This window comes from Mirounga angustirostris, unplaced genomic scaffold (assembly GCF_029215605.1).
Source record: "Mirounga angustirostris isolate CCGP_5_RB_7025 unplaced genomic scaffold, mMirAng1.0.hap1 SCAF_3, whole genome shotgun sequence".
In the NCBI taxonomy this organism is placed as follows: Eukaryota; Metazoa; Chordata; class Mammalia; order Carnivora; family Phocidae; genus Mirounga; species Mirounga angustirostris.
In genome coordinates, this window is record NW_026991711.1 from 135472410 (window position 1) to 135492798 (window position 20389).

At 37.8% G+C, this 20389-nt stretch overlaps 1 protein-coding gene across 3 annotated transcripts in view; it reads left to right on the forward strand.

Annotated features, from left to right (window-relative positions):
- Positions 1-19879, forward strand: part of DCAF17 (DDB1 and CUL4 associated factor 17) — a 55506-nt gene extending 35627 nt beyond the window's left edge. The window contains exons 14-16 of one of the 3 annotated variants that reach the window (XM_054506146.2): positions 388-530; positions 14120-14275; positions 14832-19879. In XM_054506146.2, coding sequence (XP_054362121.1) covers positions 388-530; positions 14120-14240 — 264 coding nt within the window. In that variant the 3' untranslated portion in view covers positions 14241-14275; positions 14832-19879. Of the gene's footprint in view, positions 1-387; positions 9535-14119; positions 14788-14831 lie in introns of those variants that run through there. The other 2 variants (XM_064586673.1, XM_045868638.3) reach the window with 2 other exon arrangements.
- The last annotated feature ends 510 nt before the right edge of the window (positions 19880-20389 follow it).

Sequence of the window (20389 nt, forward strand, 5' to 3'; positions counted from 1 at the left end):
TACTTTTTTGGTTATTATAGAACATAAAAACTATAAGGAAGAGTCGCTGTTATTTTATGCAACCCTTTTGTTTTATCAGTGGAGTACCCGAGAGGTTCAGCAACTTGACCACTGTCACATAGTGAAAGAGCAGTATAGGCAATAGAATCTGGGTGTTTCAGACTCCTATGACCAGGGCTCTTCTCATTTTCGACGTTTTGTGTAATGCTTTTCTTCTAAGTATCCTGCATATTCATAAGTAATGAAAATAAACGATTTCTAGCAACTGTTTTGCTTCCAAGTACGTATTTGAAGATCCCTAGCATAGGTGCTATGACATTTTAGTGACATAATTGTGAATATGGTTGTGTGAAGAGGAGATTTCATTTGACTGTGTTTTCATTACAGACCTACAGCCATGAAGTCTACTTTGACAGAGACTTGGTACTACACATAGAACAGAAACCAAGCAGGGTCTTCAGCTGCTATGTTTACCAGATGGTATGTGACCCTGCTGAAGAAGAAACAACAAACAGAAGTTGTGAAAAAGAGTGAGATAATTTTAAATTTTGAGATGTAACTAACGTCTAAGATTTTTAGCCACATACCCCCGCAGCTATGTTCAGTCCTCCTTTTTGTTATCTGCATAGAAAGTTCTCCAGTATTTTCTAGAAAAAGCTCTTGTGTTGACTTCAGATGGCTGTGACTTCTTTTTTAAATTCTTGCCATACAAGGGATGGTAAGGACTTCATTTTACGGATTTTTTAGAATGACATCCCAAGAAGTCTAACATTTTAGAGCTTTTAGCTTGGTGCTGATGCAAATATAAAGTGTTGGGGAGCACAAAAGACAAGTTATTTTCAATTGTTGGGAGAGGGTTATTGATGGAGAAGTATTTAACATGGTTCTTAAAGGATGGTGTGGAATTTTGATAGGTAAGACTAGGCAGGAGAGACAAAAAGAAAGACGGAGAAGATACAGAAACAAATCCTCTATCCTCTATACCCAAGTTTGCCTAAGGGTGAGAAAAGAGACCTGTAATGTGAACGGATATTTTTGAGCCATAAATGTGTCATCACATTTTTTTCAATCACATATATGTATATATATGTTTTGTATTTATATATAGCATTAGGAATTGGCTCTAGTTCCCAGATTATCTTTTCTTCCATGGTTTTATTCTCTTGGCTTGGTGTTCCCACTGATTATTTATGTTTCTATCATAGACTAATGTAAAAGATTCCAAGCAAACTTTAAGTGAAATTTTTTTCTGATATGTAGCCTGTTCAGCTCTAAATGCATCTAAGAATGTTGCATTCATTTCACCATTCTATTTATTTGGTGAGTTTTCCAATTCTGCCTAGGCAATATTTTCATACCTATGCAATAAGATAAAGGTATCCTGGATCCCACCAGTTCTGCTCCTTGTAGAAGAGTAGATAAAGCCTCAATTCCTACTGGCTTGGGAATTGACTTATTAGCTAGAAAAGGCTTTTCGCTCTATCTTAGTTGTGAAAGGAGTATTTTTTTCTTCTTTGTTAGGACCAATCTAAATATAATCCTTGAACTCAGATAATCAGTCTTCAGATTGTTAAATAAAAGCAACCTAAGGGAGAAAATTGTTTCTTTTTGCTTCCTGTTCGAGAAATCCAGTTGCTGCAATCCACATGTTCAGCACATTTCTCTGATTCAGCCTCAAAAGAATAGTAAAAATAGAAGGGGAGGAGACAGCAATAAAAATCATTGCTGATTCAAACTTAAGTTTAAAATATGGGATCCTAGCTTGGATAATTTACATTAAAATCATTCAGTTTTGGGGGGCACTTGGGTGGCTCAGTTGGTTAAGCATCCAATTCTTGATCTCAGCTCAGGTCTTGATCTCAGGGTCGTGAATTCAAGCCCCATGCTGGGCATGGAGCCTACTTAAAAAAAAAAAAAAATTAAAATCTTTCAGTTTTTCCTTCAGTTTTGGCTTGATCCCATATTAAGAATGATGTGGGGGCGCCTGGGTGGCTCAGTCAGCTAAGTGGCTGCCTTTGGCTCAGGTCATGATCCCAGGGTCCTGGGATCGAGCCCCGCACTGGGCTCCCTGCTCAGCGGGAAGCCTGCTTCTCTCTCTCCCTCTGCCTGCCACTCTGCATACTTGTGCTGTCTCTCTATCTCTCTGTCAAATAAATAAATAAAATCTTTAAAAAAAAAAAAAAAAGATGTGAATTCTGCTCTTTTCTGCCCTTGAAGTTTGCAGATAAATTTCAAGCTTATGATCAACAGAAGCTGAGGAGAAAAGGTGTTAACCTATTCCATACATCAAGAAACTAGTAGCAGAGTCCATAAATTTAAAAGAAATAAAGGGAGCAACCCTAAAACTGTCTTTTGCGCAATAGAAAAGAAGATTGCTAACGTTTTAGAATAAGGGAAAATATTTATATGTGGGCTAAAGATAAATCTTTCTGAATCTGATCCTAAGTGTAATAACCATTTGGGAAAGCAGAAGTGATTATTACCTCATGAGCAAGAGAATAAAACTATCTTCATGTATTAAATTCTAATATTTTTATATCTAATTGAAAAATCCATTCTTATTTTATGCATCTTTAATAGTACTATTTAATATAATATTTGAAGCTTTCAGAGCATTTTAGAGACATGATTCTGGTTACAGCAGTTGAATAGTTATGATGTGCTGGATATTGCCCCAAACTCCCAATTAGACACTAACTGTATCTAAACAGTCATACCCAGTGAATTTACATCTTGAAAAACAAGTCTGGTAAGAGGTAATAGATTAAAAACACCAGAGAAAAGAAAGAAACCAGTGTTGTATGGGTTTCAAAGCAGAGGCAGTGTTATATAAAAGCAGAAAGCCTGCTCTCCAAGAATGTTTCAGAAAAGGATGTCCTAAGATTTCAGTCATATCTGGTTTTTTATTTTTATTTATTTTTAATTTTTTTTAAAGATTTTATTTATTTATTTGAGAGAGAGAGAGAGCATGAGCAGCAGGGGAGAGGCAGAGGGAGAGGGAGAAGCAGACTCCCCACTGAGCAGGGAGCCCGACATGGGACTTGATCCATGGACCCCAGGATCGTGACCTGAGCTGAAGGCAGCCGCTTAACCGACTGAGCCACCTAGGCACCCCAGTCCTATCTGGTTTTTTAAAAAAAGAAGTTTATTGAGTTTCCCCTTCTTCTTTAAGTCATTATCTTCTTTTGATGAAATGATAGAACTCATCTACTCAGAAAGGCATCTGAGAACTAGCTGACATCCTTAGCTGCTTTTTAGGCTGGGGGCAGGTGTGAGTGGGTGGATAGACTACTAGTCTAGGTATGAACTGACCACTGAGAAACTTCTAATGTTTCACACTGCCAAAATCAAACTAGACCAGGATCCACTGCGAATGAGCCAGGCAGGAAATGTACCTTAGTGTGAAAGACCATAGGGAGTTGTGGGCAGGGTAACAAACAGAAGGGTTATGCCCCAACTAAAAGTACATGCTGCTCCTACATAGTTTCAGCCAATTGTAACATTATGTGGGAATGTGGGCTACGTGATTAACAGGATGGTTGATAAACAGATGCCAAAAGGTAGAAGATAGTAAAGAATGTGGGGAATTTATGGATAACATACATGGCAGGAGACAGTACAGAATGCTTCTCGAACGAGTATGGGCTTGCCAGCTTCCCACAGGGGCTTTGCAGCTGTTCATTCTGCCACCTGCCAGGCATGACACTGCCATTCTCTTGGGGTGGGGGGGCGAGTAGCAGTTAATATCCTCCTGGCCCCACCTTAACCCCCACTGTCTGCCTGACTAGAGTCTTTAACTGTGTGCCCACCTACTTAAGCACTAGTGATAGGCACAAAACATTATGGGTAACATTTCTGAGTGTTTAATGCAAAACTGAGTGAAGAAGTATAGCTTCTTTCAGCAGGTCTAGATAATATGCTGATAAGAAGTGTATTTCTGCATTTCACTACTTGTGATTTTGTATTGTCACAGTATCAATGCAGCAAGGTTATCATTCTTTGACTTTCTAAAACATTTCTCAAACTTTGAGGGTTTTGAACTACCTAGTGAGGAGATGATGTTCTATTTAAACAAATTAAGGTTCTCCACATTCTTCTACCAATTGAATGTTTTGTTTCTTATATGTACTTTTTAAAAAAATGATAACTTACATTCATTGAGTGCTTTCTATCTACCAATCACTGTGATACATGTAAAATGAGTTGGCTCACTCAGCGTTCAGAATAATCATATGAAGTACGAACTACCATTATCCTTCCACGTTTTGTAAATGAGGAAAGTGAGGCTTATAGAAATTAATTTGCCCAAGGTCCTACAACTAATAAGTGCAGAGATAGGAAACATCCAGATTTGTTTGACACATTCTTATGCCAGATTTCCTCCAAAGCTCTCAAAAAGCAAATTATGTTATTTTATCTCATATATAGCATACTGATAATGATAATACTGGGTATAGGAAAATGCTTAATAAGTGTTTTTTAAATGACGATTGGATATCCAAATTTTGGACAAAGTTGAATGAGATACAATTGGCCTATTCACATATATAACCTGATATAAAAGACGATTCTTCTATTCAGTGGTTAAAAGTAATTTTTTTTAAAGATGCAAAATATGGTACTCTCAGCCTGTTTGTGGGTGATAATAAACACCAGTATTAATAATTACTCTTAAGATAACTTGGCTTCCTTTTCAATAATTTTTATAGTTTCTTACCTTTCTTACTGGTTTACGTATGTCATCTAACTTTAGAATTTCAGGGAAAATTCTGGGGCTAATTTCTGGTCCCTCTGTTGCTATAGAACCTACCTCTATCTTACAGAAGGAATAATTTACTAGAGGCATAGGATGTATATTAGAAAGACAAGACCAGGGTGCCTGGGTGGCTCAGTTGTTAAGCGTCTGCCTTCGGCTCAGGTCGTGATCCCAGGGTCCTGGGATTGAGCCCCACATCGGGCTCCCTGCTCAGCGGGAAGCCTGCTTCTCCCTCTCCCTCTGCCTCTGCTTGTGTGCTCTCTCTCTCCTTCTCTGTCAAATAAATAAATAATAATAATAAAAATCTTTAAAAAAAAAAAAGACAAGACCAACTGAGGGCTTTTCTCCATTTTATTATGAAAATTTTCAAACATACAGCAAAGTTGATGGAATTTTATAGTAGATACCCAATTACCAACTTCATGGATTCTAAATTTTACTCATATGTGTTTTATTACTCATCTCTCCATGTTACTTTTATGATGCAGACATCAGTATACTTCCCCCTAATACTTCAACATGCATATAAGTAAATAGAGTTTAATGTTTAGTTTTTAAAATTTTTGATGTACACTTAAACATGCAATGAAATGCACAAAGTTAAATGTAAACTTGCTAAATTTTTGCAAATGCATTCATCTGTGTAACCCAAACACTTTTCAAAATTTAGAACACAACAATCATTCCAGAAAGTTTCCTCATGTTCCTTCCCAGTCAATCCCCACCCCACCTATCAAGTGTTATCTACTATTCTGATTATTTTGCCTCACAAATTAAATCTGCCCATTCTAAAACGTTATATGAATGAAATCATTACAAAGCATAATGCTTCCTTCAGTCAGCACGTTTTTGAGGTTAATTCATGTCGCATGTACCAGTGATTTATTCCTTTTTATTGCTGAGTAGTCTTTTGTATGAATGTGTCAGTTTGTTTTTTTCCATTTTCCTGTTGATGGACGCCTGAGCTATTTCTGCTTTTTCCTTTTCTTTTCTTCCTTTTTCTTTTTCTTTTTTTGCTATTATGAATAAAGTGCTCTGAATGTCTTGTATACACTTTTCGTAAACATATATCTTTATTCCTCCTGGGTAAAGATCTAAGGATGGAATTGTTGGATTCTAGAGTAGGTGTATGTTTAGTTTAATGAGCAACTACCAGACCTTTTTTCCAAAGGATTGTACCAATTTACATGCCTGCGACAATGTATGAAACTTCCAGTTAACTCCACATTTTCTCCAGTGCTTGTGGTTGTTAGTCTTTTTTATCTTAGCATTTATGGTGGGTGTAAAAATTTTTCCTAGTTGTTACTTAGATTGTTTTTACTTGCCCCTAGCAGCCCTCTTGTCAGGTTACCCTCTTCATCTTTTTTAACCCCAGCTCCACCAGGAACTGCTGAAAATATTTTTTCTTTGTGATAATAATTAAGATAACTCAAAACGCAGCCTGAATTATTCTTTCTCAAACATGGACTACATTGTCACCAAGGAACCCTGTTTCCTTTAGTGGAAACTAACAGGGAACAAACCTGGGTTGCTAATGGTACATATTAGACTGTTCCACATGACTACTGGAGCTGGACAGGATGACACCAGAGCAGAGGCTCCATAAAACATTGTAATAAAAGCAGAAAATGACCTTTTCCTTTAAAGATTAGGAGTTCATGTTATTTGTAAATCAGATGAATTTTTTTTAAAGATTTATTTACTTGAGAGAGAGAGTGCATGCATGTGTGCGAGAGGGTGTTCGGGGGGGCGGGATTGAGCAGAGGGAGGGAATCCTCAAGCAGACTCCACACTGAGCATGGAGACATGGGCTCAATCCCAGGACCCTGAGATCATGACCTGAGCTGAAACCAAGAGCTAGATGCTTAACTGATTGAGCCACTTATGCGCCCCAATCAGATGAATTTTTGCTATAATATGAAACCATATTAATATTAAACAAGCTTTAACCTTCCCCCAATAACTATATTGGATCTCAATGTGGTTTTAATTTATATTTCCTTATTAACTAATGATGATAAGCACATTTGTGTGTGTTTATATACCATGTGTAAATTTTATTTGATTTTATTATTTTATTTTTTAGTTGTAAAAACTGTTCATCCTACAAAAACTATGTGCTGTGTTTTGGGGGGTGGGAAACAGTAGCACAAATCTCCTCTAAACTGATAATGTGTAAATTTTAAATTTTCTTAACAGATTTTTTTGAAGTATAATAAAAGTACATAAAATAAACTGCACATATTTAAACTGTACCATTTGATAGTTTTGACATGTATACACCCATGAAACCATCACCACAATTAAGATATTAAACATATCCATCACCCCAAAACGTTTCCTCTTGGTTCTCTGTAGTACCCCTTGCTTCTCTTTCCTGTCTTCCCACAGCAGCCACTCATCTGTTTGTTGCTTTAGATTAGATTGCATTTTTTAGAATTTTATATAAATGGAGTCACACAGTAAGTACTCTTTTTTTATTTCTGGCTTCTTTCACTCAGTATAGTTATTTTGAGATTCATCTGTATTACATGTTTTAGTTCATTCCTTTTTATTGCTTACTAGTACTCCATTGTGTGGTTATAACCCATTTACCTGCTGCTGTACATTTGGGTAGTTTCCGATTTTTGGCTACTACAAACAAAGCTAGTATGAACATGTGGTACAAATTCTTTGTATGGACATATGCTTTATTTCTGTTGGAAAATACCAAGGAGGAAATGGCTGGATCATATGTTAAATATATGCTTAAATTTTTTTTAAGATTTTATTTATTTATTTGCGAGAGAGAGTGTGCACGAGCAGAGGTAAGGTCAGGGGGAGAAGGAGAGGCAGAGAATCTGAAGCAGACTCCGCGATTAGCACGGAGCCCAGCGCAGGGCTCAATCCCATGACCCATGTGATCATGACATGAACCAAAACCAAAAGTCAGACACTTAACCAACTGAGCCACCCAGGTGCCCCTATGCTTAACTTGTTAAGAAGCTTCCAAACTGGTGCGCCTGGGTGGCTCAGTCATTAAGCGTCTGCCTCCAGCTCAGATCATGATCCCAGGGTCCTGGGATTGAGCCCCGTATTGCGCTCCCTGCTCCGCGGGGAGCCTGCTTCTCCTTCTCCCACTCCCCCTGCTTGTGTTCCTTCTCTCGCTGTGTCTTTCTCTGTCAAATAAATAAATAAATAAATAAATAAATAAATAAATAAATAAATAAATAAGAAGCTTCCAAACTGTCTTTCCAAAATGGCTGTACCATTTTATTTTCTCTTCATCCCATCATCAGTATATGAGAGTTCCAGGTGCTCCATATCCTTGCGAATACTTGTTATGGTCAGTGTTTTTAATTTTAAACATTTAGTTTAGGTCTTACATTTAGATCTATAATCTACTTTTTGTTTATTTTTATATATGGTGCAAGATATGGATCAAAGTTCTTTTTTCCTATATGGATATCCAATGCATAGGGGATAGAATTCCGTCTTTCACCATTAGGTATGATATTAACTGTAGGTTGTTAATAGGTGCTCCTTATCAATTTGAAGTTCCCTACTATTACTAGTTTTCTGAGGTTTTTATTGGATATACATGTTGGAGTCTGTCGAATAATCATTCTGCATCTCTTGAGATGATCATATGGTTTTTAGTCTGTTAATATGATAAGTTACATTGATTGACTTTTTTAATGTTAAACCAATCTTGAGTTCTTGGGATAAATCCACTTGATACCTCTAAATTTCTTTTCTTTTTTTTAAGATTTTATTTATTCACTTGACAGAGAGAAAGAGAGCACAATCAGGGGGAGCGGCAGGCAGAGAGTGAGGGAGAAGCAGGCTCCCCACTGAGCAGGGACCTGGACGCGGGACTCGATCCCAGGACCCCGGGATCATGACCTGAGCCGAAGGCAGATGCTCAATGACTGAGCCACTCAGGCACCGTCATATCTCTAAATTTCTACTCATATTTTAAGTCAGACAGTTTCTGCATTTCCACTTTTTCACATGTGTCATTTCTGCAATAATAAATTCATAAAATTTACCATTACATTTGTACTCTGGTACACGTTGATCCTTTCAAGATAATTATATTTAGATGACTTTCTTCCTTTACAAATAATTTCCAGACATTTCTGGACCCTTTGCCAAATATTTCATTCTCATATAAACAGAATTTAGCAAGTTAGGCCTTAGAACCTTGGAGAAGCTCTGGGCATGTTGCCAGCCTCTCTGCGTCTTCTCACAGCCCAGAGAGTTCATGCGCTAAATAAAATTATATCTGCAGTAGAAAAGTCAGTTTATACCTGCTGTGACCCCAGGGAATGCTTTGAACCCGTTTTAGTTCAGTACACTTTGAAACCTTGGACTGCTGTGGAAGTGATGAAACTTAACAGTTAACTGAATTCATAAAGATGACAACCAGTGGAATGAGTCATATGGAGGACACTCTACCTACTCAGGTAATATGCATCCATAAATTGATCTCTCAAATGAAATTTTCGAAAGAAAATGATTTATCAATAAATTCTTTATCAAAGTTTTAAGGCTGAATTGAACATTTTTAATTTTCTTTTAGGAGGGCCCAAGTAGACAATCATTTCTGAAGCCTGTTTTGAACACCGTTTTTTCTTTGAAAAATCACAAACTCCAAGGGCACAGCTTTTCAAGCTTTATCTATAAGAGTAATAAGACTGGTTTAAGTATGTTAAAAGAATTAAAATTTAAAAGCCATTCTAGGGGCGCCTGGGTGGCTCAGATGGTTAAGCGTCTGCCTTCAGCTCAGGTCATGATCCTGGGGTCCTGGGATCGAGCCCCGCATTGGACTCCCTGCTCCACAGGGATCCTGCTTCTCCCTCTGCCTCTCTCCCTGCTCATGCTCTCTCTCTCTCTCTCTCTCTCTCTCTATATATATATATATATATATATCTGTGTCATGAATGAATAAATAAAATGTTTTTTAAAAAGCCTTTCTAACACTTAATTTTCCTATCTGTAATCTGTCTTTCTCTCTTTAGAGAACAAAGTCAGTGAGAGTTAAAGCATTTCCAGCTCCAACCTCTCCCACATCTAAAACCTCAGTTATTACACAATATCTGCTTGAAGATATGCTGACTGACACTGTATCGTTAACTTAAAGAGGTCCTTGAGACCACTACCACATCTTTTTTTTTTTTTAAAGATTTTATTTATTTATTTGAGACAGAGAGAATGAGAGAGAGAGAGCACATGAGAGGGGTGAGGGTCAGAGGGAGAAGCAGACTCCCTGCTGAGCAGGGAGCCCGATGCGGGACTCGATCCCGGGACTCCAGGATCATGACCTGAGCCGAAAGCAGTCGCTTAACCAACTGAGCCACCCAGGCGCCCACTACCACATCTTTTAAAAAAAATTTTTTTAAATTAACATATATTACTTGTTCCAGGGGTACAGGTCTGTGATTCATCAGTCTTACACAATTCACAGTGCTCACCATAGTACATACCCTCCCCAATGTCCATCACCCAGCCACCCCATCCCTCCCGCCACCCCACCCCCCACTCCAGCAACCCTTAGTTTGTTTCCTGAGATTAAGAGTCTCCTAAGGTTTGTCTCCCTCTCTGGTTTTGTCTTGTTTCATTTTTCCTTCCTTTCCCCTATGATCCTCTGTCTTGTTTCTCAAATTCCTCATATCAGTGAGATCATATGATACTTGTCTTTCTCTGATTGACTTGTTTCGCTTAGCATCATACCCTCTAGTTCCATCCACATTGTTGCAAATGGCAGGATTTCATTTTTTTTTAAAGATTTTATTTATTCATGAGAGACAGACAGAGAGGGAGAAGCAGGCTTCCCAAGGAGCAGGGAGCCTAATGTGGGACCCAATCCCAGGGCTCCGGGATCATGACCTGAGCTGAAGGCAGACACCCAACCATCTGAGCCACCCAGGTGCCCCAAGATTTCATTTTTTTGATGGCTGCATAATATTCTATTATATATATATATATACCACATCTTCTTTATCCATTCATCTGTTGATGGACATCTAGGCTCTTTCCATAGTTTGGCTATTGTGGACATTGCTGCTGTAAACATTGGGGTACATGTGCCCATTCGGATCACTACATTTGTGTCTTTGGGGTAAATACCCAGTAGTGCAATTGCTGGGTCGTAGGGTGAGACCACTACCACATCTAATATAAAGTCCCAAATGTCACTTTTCTAGAGTTTGTCTTGGTTTCCCTTACCAGCTGGACTTGTGATCCAGTGGTTTCCATTTCAGCTTCTGCCAGAAAGTTTTGGTTGCCTCTGCCACTTTGGCTAGAGTTATCATTTATCGTGCATATACAGACCCTTTTTTTTTTATTTATTTAAATTCAAGTTAGCTAACATATGGTGTATTATTAATTTGGGGACAGAATTTAGTGATTCATCAGTTGCATAAACACCCAGTGCTCATTACATCAAATGCCCTCCTTAATGCCCATCACCCTATTACCTCATCTCCCCAACCCCTCCCCTCGAGCAACCTTCAGTTGATTTTCTATAGTTAAGAGTCTCTTATGGTTTGTCTCCCTCTCTGTTCTTATCTTATTTTATTTTTTCTTCCCTTCCCTTATGTTCATGAGCTTTTGTTTCTTAAATTCCACATATGAGTGAAATCGTACGGTATTTGTCTTTCTCTGACTGACTTATTTTGCTTAGCATAATACACTCTAGTTCCATCCATGTGATTGCAAATAGCAGGATTTTGTTCTTTTTGATGGCTGAGTAATATTCCTGTGTGTGTGTGTGTGTGTGTGTGTGTGTGTGTGTGTGTGTACCACATCTTCTTTCTCCATTCATCCATTGATGAACATCTGGTCTCTTTCCATAGTTTGGCTATTGTGGACATTGCTGCTATAAATATTGGGGTGCATGTGCCCCTTCGAATCACTATTTTTGAATCCTTTGGATAAATACCTACTAGTGCTATTGCTGGGTTATAGGGTAGTTCTGTTTTTAACTTTTTGAGGAACATCCATACTGTTCTCCAGAGTGGCTGCACCAGTTTGCATTCCCACCAACAGTGTAAGAGAGTTCCCTTTGGGTGCCTGGGTGGCTCAGTTGGTTAGGCGACTGCCTTCGGCTCAGGTCGTGATCCTGGAGTCCCGGGATCGAGTCCCGCATCGGGCTCCCTGCTCGGCAGGGAGTCTGCTTCTCCCTCTCCCGCTCCCCCCTCTTGTGCTCTTTCTCTCTCTCACTTTCTCTCTCAAATAAATAAATAAAATTTTTTAAAAAAAAGAGAGAGTTCCCCTTTCTCCACATCCTCACCAACATCTGTCCTTTCCTGAGTTGTTAATTTTAGTCATTCTGACCAGTGTGAGGTGGTATCTCATTGTGGTTTTGATTTGTATTTCCCTGATGCTCAGTGATGTTGAGCATTTTTTCATGTGTCTGTTAGCCATTTGTATGTCTTCTCTGGAGAAATGTCTGTTCATGTCTTCTGCCCATTTCTTGACTGGGTTTTTTGTTTTTCAGGCATTGAGTTTGATAAATTCCTTATATGTTTTGGATACTAGCCCTTTATCTGATAAGACTCTTGCAAATATCTGTAGGTTGCCTTTTAGTCTCGTTGATTGTTTCCTTGGCTGTGTGAAAGCTTTTTATCCTGATGAAGTCCCAGTAGTTCATTTTTGCTTTTGTTTTCCTTGCCTCTGGAGACATGTCTAGCAAGAAGTTGCTGTGGCGAAGGTCAAAGAAGTTGCTGCTGGTGTTCTCCTCTAGGATTTTGATGGATTCCTGTCTCACATTTAGGTCTTTCATCCATTTTGAGTCTATTTTTGTGTATGGTGTAAGAAAGTGGTCCAGTTTCATTCTTCTGCATGTGGCTGTCCAATTTTCCCAACACCATTTGTTGAAGAGACTGTCTTTTTTTCCATTGGATATTCTTTCCTGCTTTGTCAAAGATTGTTGACCATAAGAGTTGAGGGTCCATTTCTGAGTTCTCTATTCTGTTCCATTGATTTATGTGTCTGTTTTTGTGCCAGTACCGTACTGTCTTGATGATTAGCGTTGTAATACAGCTTGAAGTCTACAACTGTGATGCCTCCAGCTTTGGTTTTCTTTTTCTACATTCCTTTGGCTGTTTGGGGTCTTTTCTGGTTCCATGCAAATTTTAGAATTGTTTGTACCAGCTCTGTGAAAAATGCTGGTGTTATTTTGATAGGGATTGCATTAAATGTGTAGATTGCTTTGGGTAATGTAGACATCACAATATTTGTTCTTCCAATCCATGAGCATGGAACGTTTTTCCATTTCTTTGTGTCTTCCTTAATTTCTTTCATAAATGTTCTATAGTTTTCAGAGTACAGATCTTTTACTACTTTGGTTAGGTTTATTCCTAGGTATCTTATGGTTTGGGGTACAATTATAAACAGGAATGATTCCTTGATTTCTCTTTCTGCTGCTTCATTGTTGGTGTATAGAAATGTAACAGACTTCTGTGCATTGATTTTGTATCCTGCAACTTTGCTGAGTTCCTCTATCAGTTTTAGCAAATTTTTGGTAGAGTCTTTTGGGTTTTCTACATAGAGTATCATGTCGTATACAGACACTTTTGAGAGTGAAAGGAAACATTACTAATCATTATACCTGGACCACTAAGTGCAACTAAATGCTTAATCTCATGGACTAGCCTCTGAGAAGCCACATAAAGTACACCTCAGGACAGTGTGGCAGGGATAGGTTAGGGAGAAAGGGGGAAGAATTTACCCCCAGCTCTAATCTGCCACTCTTCAAAGGTTCAAACGTAACTCCTGAATTTCCAAATTGCACAAGGCAGAATTCACTTTGACATCAAGGGGCAGGAAGCAGGGGGACCTCAGCAACATGACGTGAATTGAGGTCTGAGCATTGGCAGGTTGTGCGGGCATGAAGTTTATAGAGTCCACACAGAACAGTGTTGGTAGCAGTCGCTGGAATAAGAGAGGGGTAAGGCCAAGAGAATCTGAATTTGTGCAGGATGTCTGATAAAAGGGAGAATTGGCAAAAACTTGGAAGGAATTGTATTTCTTCCCATGTGTCTGAGTTCTGGTCTGCTTTGTATCCAGGGAGTATGGCTTATGCCAGAAAGATGGCAGAGGGCACTAATCAACAAACTCAAACCTAAAGAAAAAGGCCTTGGCCTTATATCAAAGATAGTTAAATGAATGTACCCTTCTATGTTTTATGTTGGAATAAAATGTTTACAGATTATATGTATCTTTATATAATGGTTTACTTTTTAATTAACTGTTTAAATTAACTGTCCAACCTTCTTCAATAACATCAGATAATAGAGTTTCTTTATTTTTTTAAAAAGATTAAGCCTTATTGATTTTTTAAATAATTCTTTGATTTTTTTTTTTTTAATTTGACAGAGAGAGACACAGTGAGAGAGGGAACACCAGCAGGGGGAGTGGGAGAGGGAGAAGTAGGCTTCCCGTGGAGCAGGGAGCCCGATGCGGGGCTCGATCCCAGGACCCCAGGATCACGACCTGAGCCGAAGGCAGACGCTTAACGACTGAGCCACCCAGGTGCCCCAATAATTCTTTGATTTTAATAGTGGGGGGATATTGATTTTTTTATGGCAGCTTTATTGGCTGTAATTCACATACTATAAAGTTCACTTTTTCAAAGTGTAGAATTCAGGAATTTTTAGTATAGTCACAAAGTTGTGCAGTCATCAGCACTATCAAATTTCTAGAATATTTTCATCATCCCAAAGAGAAACCCTGTGTACATTAATAGTCATTCCCATTTCCCTCCCCACCAACCCCTGGTGACCACTAATCTGCTCTATACATTTTCCTGTTTCTGCACATTTCATATAAATGGAATTATGCAAAATGTGGCCTTTTGTGTCTGGTTTCTTTCAGCATAATGTTTTCAAAATTTAATCCATGCTGTAGCATGTATCAGTATCTCATTCCTTTTTATAGCCAGGTAATATTCCATTGTGTAAATGTAACACATTTTGCTTATTGTTGATGGACATCGGGTTGATTCCAATTTTTAGCTATTATCAGTGATGCTGCTATAAACATTTGTATACACATTTTTTTAAAAAGATTTTGTTTATTTATTTGACAGAGAGAGACAGTGAGAGGGGAGTGGGAGAGAGAGAAGCAGGCTCTCCACTGAGCAGGGAGCCCTACGTGGGACCCAATCCCAGGACCCCGGGATCATGACCTGAGCCAAAGGCAGACGCTTAATGACTGAGCCACCCAGGCGCCCCTGTATGCACATTTTTCTATAGATACATGATTTCAATTCTAGGTAAATACCTAGCAGTAGAATTAGTGGATCACATGGTAGTTCTATGTTTAACTTTTTGAGGAACTGCCAAACTATTTTTCAGAGCAACTGTACCATGTTGTATTCCCAACAGCAGTGTATGTGAGGTCCAATTCCTCCACATCCTTGCCAATGTTTGTTACTTTCTATTATTTATTATAACAATGCTAGTGGGTATGAGGTGGTATTTCGTTATAGTTTTGACTTTGATTTCCCTCATGACTAATGATGTTGAGCGTCTTTTCATGTACTTATTGGCCATTTGTATATCTTCTTTGGAGAGACATGTACTCCAATCCTTTACCCAATTTTAATAGGATTATCTTTTTATTGTTGAGTTATAAGATCTCTTTATATATTTACATATTTCTTAAAATATTCTAGATACAAGTCCCTTATCAGATAATGTGATTTGCAAATATTTTCTCTCATTCCAAGGGTTATTTTTCTCTTTCCTAATGGTGTCCTTTGAAGCACGGAAGTTTTTAATTTTGATGAAGTCAAATTTTTTATCTATTTTTTCTTTTATTGTTTGTGCTCTTGATGTCGTATCTAAGAAACAATTGCCTAGATCTAAGGTCATAAAAATGTACTCTTATGTTTTCTTCTAAGAGTTTTTGGTTAGCTTCTATGTTTAAGTTGATTATTTCAATCTATAATCCTGAAATGAATGAAATTTAATGTTAACACTACTTATTTTCTTTCTCCTTATTTCTGTTATGCAGGAAAACAAGTGGTAGTTAGATTTCTAAGTTTATTCACAAATGTGAGGCTTGGGACTGCCCTGGGAAGAGTAAGCATGAGGGCTGAGGGATGTTGCTGGGAGTCCATTCCCAGTAGGAGCTGGTGAGAGAAACAAGCACCAGCCCCTGGCCTCACTTAGAGCTGGAGGAATAAGAATTCATCTACTCCTAAGAGGAAGTGTGAGAGAAACACAAAGATACTGCCAAGATATCAGTCCAGACCCACTAACAGGGATTATCTCTTCCACAATGATTAATGTTTCAGGTAGATGTGGTTTTCACATGCTCCTACAATGAGTGAATATACATTCCATGATCAAGTGAAATTAATATCTGTTATTTCATAAATATTGACAGCAAAATAGTGACTGTGTTGTAAGCTTATGTGGCTTTCTGAGCAATTATTAACTTTTTCTATCTCAGAATCTTAGAATTTTAACAGTGTGCTATGATAAATACCTCTTACCCATTTTGAACTTAATAGACTACACAGAAGTATCTAAGAATGCTTTTGAGTCATTGCAAGGACAGGCCTGCTAACAACTACTAAAAATTTAGACACAGTAACCTCTGACTATCTCTTGAGTTTGATCACTGAATTCATTAGGTGCTCTATCTACAAAGAACAGCATTCTTAAGGTTGCTTTTAACAAAATCAAAATAAAACAAGATGTGTTTTAATAACTGTTGATACCACCTACAAGAGATGTATGTTATGCAAGGAAGTGCAGCTAGTAATAAAATACTCTTGTTAATGAATACAGAATACAGAATAATGAATAAAATATTCTTGTTAATTACATAGAGATTAATGAAATAAGACTATATTTATGTCTGCTAATGTTAATCTAAAATTCTGGTGAATCAGAAATTCTATATTTAGGTGAGTTCAGAAGTACATAGTCACTGACAGTATTTCTAAGAAACAATGTCATTTGTGATATAGTACTACAGTTAATGTGTTTTTAATACCTAGGACATGTACTCATCTTCGAAGTTTTGAAAAATATATTGGTGATTCAAGGAGAACCAACAGATTTATGAGGAGGGAAGGGAATTTACAAAGAGTTGTCTTTTTTTAGCAAAACATTCCAGATTTAATGAGGAACAGGAAAATACCCTTAATGCGGTAAGGACCCAAGGTGTTGGAAGCAGCTGGGAATGACCCATTTGGGATTGGATTGTGTCAGGGTATGACTGAGGATAGTACACCTGGGAATCACAGCTCAGTGGAGCTTCTCATCCTCATGGTCTTTATCATAGATGGAACTTAATTTGAGATGGTTTTTTTACAGTGTCTTTGCCAGATTTGGATCTGCATTTTAAGAATGGTTTCTAGGTCTCTTCAAAGAACCAGTTACTGGGTGCCTGGGTCACTCAGTCGGGTAAGCATCTGCCTTCAGCTTGGGTCATGATCCCAGGGTCCTGGGATGGAGCTCCGCATCGGGCTCCCTGCTCTGCGGGGGGCCTGCTTCTCCCTCTCCCCCTACAGCTCCCCCTGCTTGTACTCTCTCTCTCTGTCAAATAAATAAATAAAATCTTAAAAAAAAAAAGATAAGCAAACAGTTATTATAGCCACCATGTCTCAGTGTCCCTTGGATATGCCATAACAGGGTACCTCACTGCTCCACCACAGGCACAAAATTAAAAATGTTTGAAGGTGAAAAGTGATCTCTCTCTCTCCCTCTTTTTGGGTCTGTTTGTGGGCTTTCTCTTTCTGATCTTTATATTTTACATTCAGAGCTACAGGCCACCTGGAATTGATTTTTGTTTATATGTGAGATGGGAGCTAACTCTTTTTTCTCTCTTTTTGTAAAAAAAAATCCAATCAGTTCGGCACCATAAATTCCACCTTTATATTGACACCTTTGTCATAAATTATGTGTCTATCTATGGACTCTACTCTGTTCCATTGGTGGTCTTGTCATTATTTTCACCAATAACATACTGTATTGGTTACTGTAGATTTATACTATATCTTAATACCCGGTTGAGTATGTCCTCACACATTTTTCTTCCTCAGGAGTGTCATGGTTATTCTTTATCCTTGACATATTCTGTGCCTTACACTCTAGAATCTACTTGTCAATTCCACAGAAATTAATTCACTGCAATTGTGATTGGGATTAAATCGACTATAGATAAAGTTAGGGAGAAATGACATCTTTGCTTATTTTGAATCTTCTAATACATTGACCTAGTACATCCTTCCATTTATTTATGTCATTTTCAGTTTCTCTAAAAATGTTTTTAGTTTTTTTCTATAGAGGTATCACACATCTTTTTTTTATTGCTAGGTATTTGATAGGCTTTGTTGATAATGTTTTTAAATTTCATTTTTTTAATGGCTTGACGCTCAACTAGGGAAATTCCATTGATTTCTGCATACTAATCTATGTCCTGTAAACTTATTAAATTCACCTAATAATTCTAATACTAATATGCAGATTTTATTTTCTAAGAATGCAAAGAATTCAATTCTATTATATTCTCTATCTTTAATATTGTTACTTATTTTTCTTGCCTTATTATATTGACTAGGTCCTCCAGTATATTCCTGATTTCAGAGTAAACAATTTTAACATTTCACCACTAAGTGTATCCTGTGGGGTTTTTTTCATCAATACCATTTAACAAGTAAAGAAATTTTCTTCCATCCCTAGTTTGCTAAGATTTTTTTTTTAATGATTACATGTAGAATTTTATCAGTTTACATCTGTTAAGATAATCATGATTTTTTTCATTTCTTCTGGTAATGTAGTATATTACATTGATTGGTTTTGTATGTTAAAACAATCATGTATTCCTGGAATAAAGTCAACTTGGTTGTGATGTATCCTTTTATATTTTGCTGTATTCAGTTTGCTATCACTTTGTTTAATGAAGACCTTACCTTATAAGTAAAATATATTAACTAGCAGTAGTCCAATGCTGCAACAACTAGAAAATGAAATGGATGAATTGCAAAATTATATTTGTGAAGATATCAGAAAGTTGTGGAACAAGGAAGAATAGGCAAACTACAATTCCAGGATAGTAAGAACTCTTCCTAAGTAAGCCAATAATTGTCTTTGTTTTCTTTCCTGATGGGCTTGACTTAACAAAGAGATTCTACTAGAAGGAAAAAAAAAGCCAGCATAACTTTTGACAGTCACATAGGGCTGGTGTGACCTATTAGAAACTGGAAGAGCCCAAATGCAAGGCAGGTTTTCCCCATGAGACATTTTCTGAGTTTTAGGGTGATGTATGAGGCTGGAGGCTGGACCAGAAAAGCAGATTGTAATCTGTTGTTATGTGGTCCTTAAGGGGAAAATCCTACTAGGGGAAAGGAGCTTTTCACAAATTCACAACTAGTCTCTCAGGCATATATGTACATGGGTGTATGACTTTGCTACGGCTGCCATAACAAAGTACCATAGGCTGGGTAGCCTAAACAAAAGAAGTTTATTTTCTCACAGTTCTGGAGGCTAGCAGTCTAAGATCAAGATGTCAGTAGGGTTGCTTTCTTCTGAGGCCTCTTGTTGGCTTGAGAATGATGGTCTTCTCCCCTGTCTTCATATGTTCTTCCCTCTGTGTGTGTGTGTCCTGATCTCTTTTTATAAGGACACCAGTCATATTGGATCAGAGCCTACCCTTTTGAACTCATTTTAACTTAATTACCTCTTTAAAGATTCTATCTCTAGGGCGCCTGGGTGGCTCAGTTGGTTAAGCGGCTGCCTTCGGCTCAGGTCATGATCCTGGAGTCCCGGGATCGAGTCCCGCATCGGGCTCCCTGCTTGGCGGGGAGCCTGCTTCTCCCTCTGACCCTCCCCCCTCTCATGTGCTCTCTGTCTCTCTCATTCTCTCTGTCTCAAATAAATAAATAAAATCTTTAAAAAAAATAAAATAAAATAAAGATTCTATCTCTAAATACAGTTGCATTCTGAGGTACTTAGGGTTAGGACTTCAACAAATGAATTTTGGGGAATACAATTTAGCCCACAATAATGGGGTTGGAAGCTAAAGAGCTAAGCCCAAACCTCTTCTGAAGGACACCTGCAGTAGTTTCAGGACTGAAGAAACAGAAACTTAAACTCTCCATTAAGCCCTGACCCAATTCAATCACTAGCTGGATTGAGGTGATCCTTCAATCTGTCTGCCTAACTGAGGAAAAGGGGACCCTTCACTAGTATCAGTTGGAGCCTTCTTTTTTTACACATAAGTTCTGTCATATAATAAAAAATTATTAGACATGTAAAGAAGTAGGAAAGAAATGGCCAATGACCAAGAGAAAATACTAATAACAGAAGCAAACACTTCCCTTTGTTGAGGATGTTTTAAATTACAGATTCAATTTATTTATTAATCTGGTTTTCTCTTTCTTCTTGTGTCAATCTTGGACAATTGGGTCTTGCTAAAAATCTATCCCTTTCATCAGATTTTTCAAAGCTATAATCCTGAAGTTGTCTATACTATCCTTTTGACATCTTTTAATAGCTAAAGGACTTGTAATAATGGTGAACAGTTGCAAAGCACCTGAAACCTCAGATCACAGCTGACCCAAGTATTCTCTTTTTCCCTTGGTCAGTCTCATAGGACATTTATTATACTCTTTAGTCTTGTTCAAGAAAC